The sequence below is a fragment of the Fukomys damarensis genome, unplaced genomic scaffold (assembly GCF_012274545.1).
Source record: "Fukomys damarensis isolate Sample0158 unplaced genomic scaffold, DMR_v1.0_HiC HiC_scaffold_34, whole genome shotgun sequence".
NCBI lineage: Eukaryota > Metazoa > Chordata > Mammalia > Rodentia > Bathyergidae > Fukomys > Fukomys damarensis.
In genome coordinates, this window is record NW_022900946.1 from 24,801,583 (window position 1) to 24,812,790 (window position 11,208).

An 11,208-nucleotide genomic window follows, 5' to 3' on the forward strand; every position below is an offset into this window, starting at 1 on the left:
AAAAAAAAAAAAAAAAAAAAAAAGACACCATTGATAGAATAAAAATAAAACCCATAGAATGGGGGAAAAAAACTTGCAAACCACATATTGGATAAGGAATTTATATTCAGAATGTCTAGAGAATTTCTAAAATTCAACAACAAAAAATCAAACTGATTCAAAGGAGCTGGGCATGGTGACACACACCTGTAATCCCAACACTCAGGAAGCTAAAGCCAGCCTGGACTACAGTGTGTTCCAGGCCAGCCTGAACTACAAAGGGAGAGACCCTGTCTCATTCTCTAAAGATATACACAAATGTCCCATTAAGCACATGAAAATAGGCTGAACATCACTATCCGTTAAGGAAATGCAAATCAAAACAAGGAGACACCATTTCTCAGCTCTTGGAGTAGCTATTACCAAAAAAGCAGAAAATAACAAGGAAAATTGTAGATATGAAGAATGAGAACCCTGTATCCTCCTGATGGAATTAAAAAAATGGTGTTGAAACTGTCAAAAGCTGTACTTTGAAAAAAATTAAACACACAGCCAGGCATTGTGGCACACACCTGAAATCCCAGCACTCAGACAGCTTGAGGCAAGAGGACCACTGTGAGTTCAAGGGCAATCCGGGCTAAACAGTGAGTCTGAGGCCAGCCTGAACTACAGAGGGAGACCCTGTCTCAACAAAACAAAACGAAAGATTCACGCCAGCCTCTGCAATTTGAGACCATGTCTCAAAATAAAACATGGGCTGGGGATGTAGCAAAGGCCCCAGGTTCAATCTCCAGTACCTGGTAGACTGAGGCAGGAGGATTGCCAAGTTCAAAGACAACATGGGCAAATGAGTGGGGACCTTGTCTCAAAATACAATTAAAAAGACTGGTGAGGTAACCCAGTGGTAGAATGCTTGCCTGGCACATACAAGACAGAACAAAAACAGAATTACTTTGTGCTGCACCGTGCCATTCCTGGGTATATATACCCCAAAGTTCTCAAAGCTGGGACTCGAGATATTTATACACGCCTGCCCTTAGCAGCCTTATTCCCAAGAGCTAAAAAGCAAAAGCAATTCAGGTGTCTACTGATCAGAATGTGTACAGTGTACATTCATACAGTGGGATATGCAGCCATACATACAAAGGAGGGAAATTCTGATACATGTCCCAACATGGGTTAGCCTTGAGGACCTTATTCTAAAGTGAAATGTTAGTCACAAAAAACAAAAGCTGTGTAATCTAGATAAATTCTCTAGTCATGAAGTACCTAGAGTAGAGTGGTCACATTCTTAGAAACAAGGCAGTACAGTGGTTCCAGGGGAAGAGGAGAAATGGAGTTATGTAAGGGATTTTCAGTTTCTAAAAACAACAAAGCATTTTGGAGGTTAGCTGCATGGCAGTGTGAATGTACTCAGCAGTACTGGACAGTAAATACACTTAGACATGGTTAAGATGGTAAAATTTAGGGCCGGGGATTTAGCTCCGTGGTTCTGCTGCTTGCCTTGCAAGTACAAGGTCTGAGTTTGATCCCTAGTACCAAAAAACAAAGTTTTATTAAAAAACCAGTAGTGTTCTGGTGCAGGAAACAGAACCCTTCAACTCTGTCCTGTCGGCTTGTGTCTCAGTCATCCGTCCAACTCATGGCCAGCACAGCCCAGAGCCCACATCAGCTTGGGCCATCTGCACACCACCGTCCCCTCTTAACAGTGACGACAGCTCCTACTGAGTGAGAAGCTGGAGCCTACAAAGGCGGACAGAGGATTGTACCTGTTCCCATTTGCATCTCCTGAAATAACGTGCAGGACGCTCCCTAACCACCACGGTGGGGGCTTCACAGGACCTTTGCCCTTTAGCATCATAAAGATGCTCCCAATCCAGGCATGTTGGTGACACCTGTAACCCCAGCACTCAGGAGGCTGAGGCAGGAGAATTGCCACAAGTTAGAGGCCAGCATGGGCTACATGGTGAGGTGAAGGCCAGTCTAGACCAAGAACCTTCTTAAAAAGCCAAAGAAGATGCTTCTGTGGCAGGATTTAATACTCATAAGGGGGTAGTCATGGGGAAACCTCTCCCAACGTGTGAGAAGGTCAGAGGGACAAGGTGGGAATGGGGGAATAGTGTTTATACTGATCCACTAGAAAGTAAAATGCTGTAATGATTGTACACCATGAGAAGGAGAAAAAATTATTTCGACAAGGGAGCCTGGAGTGGAAAACACTGTCAATGACATACAGGGCAGAAGGGTATGGGATAGGCATTGTGGTGCACACCTCCAATCCCGGCTGAGACAAGAGAACCCCAAGTTCAAGTGTAGCCTGGACAACTTGGCAAGACCATCTTACAAAATAAAGTCCTGCGATGTAGCTCAGTAGTAGAGCTGCTCACCTAACAGGAAGTATGAAGCCCCTGGGCTCAATCCACAGTACTGCCAAGAAAAGGAGGGTGAGAGTTCACTGGTAGAACACTTGCTTAGCAAGTGCAAAGCCCTGGGTTCGATGGGTGTGTGTGTGTGTGTGCCGATTTCTTAGCTATGTTTTACATGTTACAGCGTGAAAGTACCAACACTTAGAACCACCTGCATGCTTCAGGACTCCGCTCCACATGCTGGAAAGCGGCTCAACATTTTGGGGTTATTTCTTTTTTAATTTTTATTTTTATTAGCACGTTTTCAGGACATAACTATTACACTTATTGAGAGAAGCTGGTACAGTACATGTACATAACACATTTTAATTCTTTTTACTTTCCTTTTCCCACTTTCCTCCCCTTGAAGTTTGTTTTGAAATGGAGGTAGAGAGCAGCCTCACTGGCTCACCTGGAGGAGAGTTTCCGACCTCCAGATCTCCTGGGAGGCGGGGTCTGCATTCACAGATGTCTGATGAGAGAGATGTCGCTTCAGGAGGCTGGTGTGGTAGAGGCCATAGGAGGCAAAGGGCATGGCTGGAGTCCTGATGAGGACGTAAAAAGAGGCCTGCTAGGGACTCCTGCTGGCCAAGCCAGAGACAGTCTGCACATAATAATGGGGGTAACCAATCAATTGTTGACGCATACAATGACCCCCAGATCCACACTGATCTATTTGAATAAATAAACAGGGAAAAGTTTTCCTTACCACTTAAATGCAGAAGAGATGAAGTTAAAAACAACATTTGGCAACTGCTCTATTAATTCATTTGGCCAAGAATTAACAGTGGATGCTAACATGATTGGTAATTAAATACTCTCAAAATATCTTCCTACTAAATCTTCAGTAATAATTTAGGCACAAAGTACAAATTTAACTTTACAGTGGAAAAACCTGCCTGACACCCTTAGTCCAGGGACCAAACTTATGCCATCAGTAATGGGGCAATGGGATACTACAGGTTTCCCAACTGGGTGTCTGAGGAAGACCTGGTGGTATCATCATTGCAGTGTTCCTGCCTACAGAGCCCAAGCTAGGCCTAGTCATGAGCAGACCAACACCAGAGAGCCCACATAAGGGAGCATCTACAGCCAACTTGTATACTAAGGGGTCAAGGCTGGGAAAGACAGAAAGATCACTGTACACAGCGAGTGAGCTGATCTTGGACCCCAGCCCGATAACAGATGTAAGCTGGAAGTGAGCCCCACACATGGCCTGAGGGTTAGGTGGTGGCCTGGGAGCAGGACTAGCATCCTAGTGTGGACAAAAGTACTATGGTAACGGAGGAGAATGTGCCAGGTTCTAGGAAATGTACTCTGGAATACTGAGAGGTCCTGGGATGGCCCATTTGTAACTTGCTCAAACAGCCCACAGGAAAAAATACTGAAAGTGGAAGAGAGGATAAGACAGACACATGGCAAAGTGTCAACAATTCAGAAGTTTTTAAAGGACTATGAAAGTTCTTTATGTTATGCATGGCATCTTTCCTGTAAGTCTGAAGTTATTTCAAAATAAAAAGTTAAGCAGGCTGGGGATTTAGCTCAGTGGTTCCGATCCCTGCCTCACAAGTGCGAGGACCCGAGTTCGATCCCCAGTACCAAAAAAATAAAATAAAAAGTTAAAACAGTGGGAAACAACAACAACAACAACAAAAAACAAAAACACCCAGAAAACAGACCCAGAAGACCACTTAACAGCTGGATTCAGCCTCGCAGAGGGTGTGAATCCACCCATATCCAAGTCTTCCTAGGTGCAGTATCACCGCCAAGCCAGGGTCACCAGCCATTCCTACCTAGCAGCCTCTCCCCTCCTGGCCCAGCTGTCCACTCTCTGAGGGCATTAGACCACACAAGTGTGGGTGAGGGCATGGCCTGGTGTGTGCACAGCAGCAGGCATGGCCTGAGCAGTACCTACAGCTTCCTAGGAAAGGAGCAGTCTGGAAAAGCCAAGGAAGGGGCAGAAGGGCCAGGGCAGGCGGGACTCCTGGGGAGAGGCAGCCAAGACACCCTGGGCAGCGGGGCCACCAAAGCCTCATGGAAACAGCTAGAGCCCCCAACTCACCCTCACACTGAGGTGGCAGAGTCAGGCTCAGCCTGTGTGGCCCAGTACAAAGGCTCTTCTCCCCGGGTGTCCCCCCACCCCACCCCTCAGCCCTCACAGGACAATCCTTCCACCCCCAACCCCCAACCCGCATCTCGCTCACTGTCTCAATGGGTCTTAAGATACTGTCAGCAGTGACGCCCTCACAACAATCCTTCCACCCCCAACCCCCAACCCGCATCTTGCTCACTGTCTCAATGGGTCTTAAGATACTGTCAGCAGTGAGGGCTGCTACAACAAGTAGAACACAAGTCTGTCATGCGTGTTGTCAGTGACGCCAGAGACCTGACGGTCTGAGTGATGGCCAGAGACCACCAGACACTAAACATGGATACCTACCCTTCTGGTTGTGCCGAGACAGTTGTTAGGAAATGAGGCACAGGAAAAAATGGGGAATCTTGGATGAAGGGTGGTAGCACTGCCGCCATGGGTGAGACTCATGACCAGTTAACTCCCTCGTAGAAGGGCCAGGTCTTCATGACCAAGGTAGTCTTACCTGGGAGCAGGTGATGGGCTGGCCCCGCCAGGACTGCAGGAGAAGGGAGGGGGCACACTGCCTTCAGTGGGCAGAAACCATGACAGGTACCTGTCCACCAGGATGAAATAGGCACAGTCTGAAGTACGGACTTGGAGGGACATGGACAGTGGCTGGAAAATCAAACTCATCATTAGCATGGGCTCCGGGCTGCACCCTGGCCTCCTCCAAGCACGAATAACCATAGGGACACCCCAGGCCAAGACCCCACCCTTCACAGAAAGAAGTAAAGCAAGCTGTATTCAGAGACATCTTTTCTGTACCTTCTGAGTGATGAGGCTCAAGGCAAAGAAGAATATGTAATACTCAAATGGATCTGTTGGCAGGGTCAAGGAGTTAACACGGGGTTGGTGGGCCACCCTCCAATGATGTACGCTGGCCACTCACAGTCACCCCACCCTGTAGGCTACCAAAGGATACTGAGGACCAGGTTCAGGCCAAGACCCCCTGCTGGGGGAAACTGGACCTTGTTGTGGTACAGAGGGCTGTCGGGAAGTATGTGCTCCTGAATGCATGCCTTCACAGGACCCTGCGGAGACAGGAAGTTAGGATTGTGGGCAGGTGCCGGCATGGTGTCCCCCAGGCAGTGCAACCGTTTGGGAAGGCTACCAAGAAAGAGGTGAGCATGTAGAACCTGCCCTTCCTCTGGCACCTGGACAATAGGCTTTGCTTAGAATTTTCCTTGCCATCCACATAAAAATCCAAACAAGGACAGCAGTAGAGAGTGCTTTTGAGCCCCATCTCCTTTGCCTCTCATACCCACTAGGCAAGTCACACTTCAATTTGCCCCTGAAAGACTGGAGATTCAGAAGAAGAAAGGAACCAGTCACATCACCCTGTCTGGCACTCAGCAGCAAACCATGGTGCCTTCTCTACTGGCAAAGTCTGGAATGATCTTTTTCCTCTCTCTTTTTTTGCGGGGGTACCAGGGATTGAACTCAGGACCTCATGCTTGCCAGGCAGGTGCTATGCAGCTGAGCTGTATCCTCAGCCCCCTGGAATGATCTTTTGAAAAGGTGCTACTGAAGTTCTAATTTGTGATGCCTTCTGGGTCCTGCCTCTTGACTAGGGCCACCACCCCTCTAAGCCCCTGCCTGCTTACTACCTGAACTACTTTCTGAGACCTTCAGCCTCAAACACCACTCTTACCACCATAGCTTACTTACAGGTAAGTAGGAGACAGGAAAGTCAAACTTATAGTCTTCAGCTTGAAGTTTATAAACCAACTTCATCATTGGGCCACTGTACATAAAATTAAAGCCAACACAGAGCAATTTAACTGCAAGCTATCTTGTTTTCATTTCTTCTTCAACAGAGTGATTTAAAATAAGATCACCAAAAGTATCTAGCCCTTCTCAGGTAGCAAACCTACCTACCCAGGATCTAGAAATTCCATGGCAATGCTGTACTCCACAGGGTTCACACGCCCCTGCAGGCAGCGGAGGTTCCAGCCAATGAGGATGCCATCCAAACTGCCGAAGATGCTCTCTACCAGCCATGGGAAGATGGTGTGCAGCTCCTGAAACAGTACAGGGAGGACCAGTGCCCACTCACATCCCAGCTCCTGTTCTGCACTGTGCATTGCCCACCTCTCTCTGAAAAGGTTACTCCCTAGTAGAAACCCACAGGACCACCCCGTCCCATAGGAATGGTCGTGTAGTGTTGAAAAGCACTCCGAGTTCTTCCACTGGAGTTACAGGGCAGACCAAGTAGCATTACTTTATATTTGGGCGAGTTAAATAAGCCAGCCTGTGATATAAAATTTAGTTAAAAGAAGAAAATTAGCTGGGCATGATGACATATGCCCATAATCCCAGCACTTGAGAGGCAGAGGCAAGGAAGATCCCCATGAGTTCAACACTAGCCTGGGCTTCATATTGAGCTCAAGGCCAGCCTGAACTACAGAGCAAAACCCTGTCTCCAAAAAACAAAACCACCACCAAACACATAAAAAAACAGAAACTTTTGATCTAAAGAGAACTATTAAAAAGGTCAACATTGTTTATTCTCAATCAAAACAAAACTATGATTTATTGTCATTTGGTATTAACCTATTACACAGGCCAACTTCTTGGGCTTGACATTCTAGTTGTAAATTAAATACATAGGTTTCTCAACTTTGGCACCGCTAGACACTTTTTGTGACGCAGGGGATTATCCTGTGCATTAATCCCTGGCCCCTACCCATGAAAGGTATATGCAGTAAGTGTGCATATGGCATGCCCCAAAGAGAGATGCTGTACCTTTGCTGAAAAATCTTCAATGACTTTTACCAAGTCTTGGCACCTCTGTGCAAAGGGCTTATTTATAGAATCAGCTTTCAGGCTAGCCTAGGAAACAGAGTGGGGAAAAAAAAAAACACAAACATATTTGCTCTATAGCTTTCAGAGGAATTCTGGCTGAGTCAAAATGGAAATCCAAGCAAGAGGTACAAGTTAGACAATCACTGATCTGGCTCCCCAGCACCTCATGCATCAGATTCTACATGTGTCAGTGGCCCCAAGGATGCCACTAGAAGAGAGAAGCTAGAGCTCTACCTTCTCTAGACTAGTACTTTTCAAGCTTGCTTCTCAGCACTGTCCTCAGGCAATCCAAACATTGTGAATTATCAGAATAAAACAGACCTCCACCAGCCCATAAGCAAGGATTCAGTGCCAGGGTCAGTCCCACAAGCAGAAAACCCCTACTATGTACATTACTTCTCATAGTCCACGAATACTGAGTCTGAACACATGAATCAGAACTTCCCACTACACCAACTATGATCACACCACCATAATCATCACTGAGAATGCACAATTTAACAAAGGTCACAGGAGAAGCGCTTTTTCTTCTTAATCAGCAGATACAGAGTGGGTAGGGGAAGTAGGAAGGGGAGGGGAGGAGGGCCCTAAAAAACAAGATAGCCTGTTGTTATACGTGGCCTCACCCAAGTTAACACTAATCATAAAAGCAGCAGATACCAGCAAACATTTAGGACAAGAACTGAGGAAATCTACCGCAAATTGTGGGATGTGGAGAAAGCACCCTGATCTCATAGAGAAGAGGCTTCTGTGCAAACAGGTTCAGATCAGGTGGGAGAGGCCCCAATTATAACAAGAAGGCTTTCCCACGGACGTCTAACACTTTGTCCACCTCCAAATAAGGGTGGACATTACAGGCTAGGTCAGAGATGGAGGCCTGAGCTGTTCAAGCCATGGGTCAGGCTCGTTGGATCTAGTAGGGCACTTCCCAATAAATGTGTACAAAAAGCATCCTCAGAGAACTAAAATTAGAAATCATTTTTTTTTGGGGGGCGGGTACTGGGGATTGAACTCAGGACCTTGTGCTTGAGGCAGGCAGCAGCACCACTAAGCAAAATCCCCGGCCCCTAAAATTAGAAATCTTTATCGCCAATACCTGCCTCATACCTAACTTTTCAGCATCATGTTTACTATTTAAAATGCAATCCCAGCTGCATTTCTCACTGATAACAGTTCTAACTATTAGAACATTTCATATATCCATAAGGATTTGCGGGTCATGAACATTCTGATGTATATTTTTCTCATGTTTTCCTCCTCCTACTCTGGGAAGTATGAAAATGGTATTTGAATTAAATCATTTTGTAGATAAGAAAACTAGAGCTCAGAAACTGCATAAACTCAAGGTCTTAAATTAATAGGAAGGCAAACTCATGCAGAAAGGCAAACTCATGCTTAACATTCTAATCTTGAGTCTTGTGTTATTTCTATGACATGCCCCTAAAAAACCACTAGAGTGTTCTCTGAATCAGTGGAAAGAATCATTAAGCCCCTCAGCTATACAACTATTATCACCTTTGACACTTCCAAATGCAACTGATATTTACCAGTAAGAAGCTGGGCTGTTGTAGGTGAGGGAATGCCATGGTAGCCTTTCTTGGAGAGTCAAAAATGGTTGCATCAGGAAATCACTGTGGAAAAACAAAGATGAAATATCAATATCTGCCACATAACAAAATATTACGCAGTTTCACCATGCCCAAAGGTTCTCTCAGCTTTTCTCCTTTCATTGCATAGAGCATAGCTTTATGCTTTGCCCACCTGTTTGCATAACCCAACACACATTGCATTGTCAATTCCATGTTTTATAGAAATGTCACCCTCACACAGTCCATCGCCCAGCTTCAGAGCCAAATTCAGGCGACGTCTTTGGTAACGCTTGTAGAGCTCTTGCTACATGCTGCGACTGGCTCTGAGGGCTTTTCATACATTTCCTCATTTGATCCCCCACAACAAGCAGAATTCTAAAGATAGCACCCCCTCAATTATTCAATCAAACAGGATTTGATAATTTGATAGATGAAACAAATGTCCCAAGTCAGTGGACCTCCAGCTGATCGTTCTACAGCAAGGAACTGGATTCTGCCAGCAACTTCCAATAAATTTGGAAGCAGATTCTTCTCTAGTCTGTAGATAGGAGCAATGCAACCAACACACTGACTTCTGACTTGTGATACCCTAAGCAGAGAACCAAACTTGAGCCTGCTTGAACTTCTTTTCGTTTTTTGTTTTTTTTTTTCTTCCATTTTTTGATAGAATCTCACTACGCAGTTTAGGTTGGCCTTAACCTCACTATGAAGCCTAAGGCTCCCAAGTACTGGGATTGTAGGACAACAAATGGGTGCTGTTTTTTGTTTATGTTCTTTAGTACTGAGAAGTGAAACCACGGATATTCACATTGAATGTCCCCAGTCCTTTTTATTTTGGGACAGCTCTCACCAAGTCATAGGCCGGGCTTGAACTTTCAATCCTCCTGTAACCCTAAATAAGCTGCTAAATTTGTTAAACAAAAATAGAAAATACATCATCACAACAATCTAAGAAGGTCAGTACAGATGAGGAAAGGAAGACCGGTGCTAGCCCACTTGCCCCACCCATCCAGCGAACAGCAGAGCCAAGATTCAAATAACATATCTCCTCACAAACCTCGCATAGATGGTGGGTAAAGCATATTATCTGTGCTCTATGCAACGAGAGGAGAAAAGCCAAGAGCACCCATGAATAGATTATCAGAAAATTTCCAGATTCCTCCATCTCTGCCCAATCTGGTTAAAACCAAGAAATACTCAGAGTAGTACTAAGCAGAGACTAGTCTTACCAATGGGGTAGTGATGGCTTTCCTGCCACAGCTCTATTAGCACACAAGTGAGGTTGCAACTGGCAGTGTATGTGGAGGGAGAGAAATTGGACACAAGGAGGTGCATTTCAAAGAGGAACACCTTCAAAATTGTAAAAATTCTTACCTTTAGCCATCAATTTCAGTGTTAAGGAACACTTTTCAATGCCTCAGTCCTGACCTACTTGGTCAACGGAACATCACCAAATCCAAAATTATCAAAGCAGCCTAAATCTGTTTGATAAGGGCAACGCATTAGAGGTTGAAAGCATCCCTTTGCGCAGAGAAGTTTCATGGCCAGCAGCTGAAAGAATGAAGCCTAAACCAGCCAAATTCAGGTCTTTCCCTGAGGAGGGCAGTGACTCCCAACTTGTTTTCTGACCGTGTATCGGCCATGATCCCCTCACCATACCCCACAAAGGGTTCGCTTCATCCCACCCCTTCAACAACTACTTTATTTAAGAGCTGCTTCAGATCTTATTTTGGGATTTCTCAGCCTCTGGCCAATTAGGCCGAGCGATCCGCCCGACTTCCAATACCTGGCGGCTGAGAAGTTACTCACAAATCTGCTCCGGAGCAAGGCGTTACGCCTCCCCTCTCCGAGAGGAGAAACCGAGGCCTGGAGAAGTCCAACAGCACAGGAGGAAAAGGCAAGAGCCGGGACCCGCTCGTTGAGCCCACGGTTCACCTTTAACCCAGAGCTCTCCTTCCCTCAACTCGTCAGGCGAACCCTAACCGACCTCACAGCGAGCCGAGGTGCGCTGCCCGCGAGAGGGGGCGCCCGCTGGAGGAGCAGAGGCGGGGAGGGTGGTACCCCAGGACTCGGGCGGGGCCCCTTCCTCCCCACACCAGCAAGAGCCGACCCGCTCGTTGAGCCCACGGTTCACCTTTAACCCAGAGCTCTCCTTCCCTCAACTCGTCAGGCGAACCCTAACCGACCTCACAGCGAGCCGAGGTGCGCTGCCCGCGAGAGGGGGCGCCCGCTGGAGGAGAAGAGGCGGGGAGGGTGGTACCCCAGGACTCGGGCGGGGCCCCTTCCTCCCCACACC

The 11,208-nt window shown here is 46.5% G+C and overlaps 1 protein-coding gene across 4 annotated transcripts in view; it reads right to left on the minus strand.

The window, feature by feature from the left end:
- Positions 1-11,003, minus strand: part of Smpd4 (sphingomyelin phosphodiesterase 4) — a 25,317-nt gene extending 14,314 nt beyond the window's left edge. For 2 of the 4 annotated variants that reach the window (XM_010620745.1, XM_010620742.1), the window contains exons 1-10: positions 10,722-11,003; positions 10,287-10,393; positions 8,871-8,954; positions 7,264-7,350; positions 6,397-6,539; positions 6,187-6,262; positions 5,441-5,549; positions 5,284-5,336; positions 4,982-5,133; positions 2,797-2,929 (exon numbers count right to left, since the gene is read on the minus strand). In XM_010620745.1, coding sequence (XP_010619047.1) covers positions 2,797-2,929; positions 4,982-5,133; positions 5,284-5,336; positions 5,441-5,549; positions 6,187-6,262; positions 6,397-6,539; positions 7,264-7,350; positions 8,871-8,909 — 792 coding nt within the window. In that variant the 5' untranslated portion in view covers positions 8,910-8,954; positions 10,287-10,393; positions 10,722-11,003. Of the gene's footprint in view, positions 1-2,796; positions 2,930-4,981; positions 5,134-5,283; positions 5,337-5,440; positions 5,550-6,186; positions 6,263-6,396; positions 6,540-7,263; positions 7,351-8,870; positions 8,955-10,286; positions 10,691-10,721 lie in introns of those variants that run through there. The other 2 variants (XM_010620744.1, XM_019207018.2) reach the window with 2 other exon arrangements.
- Positions 11,004-11,208: the final 205 nt, after the last annotated feature.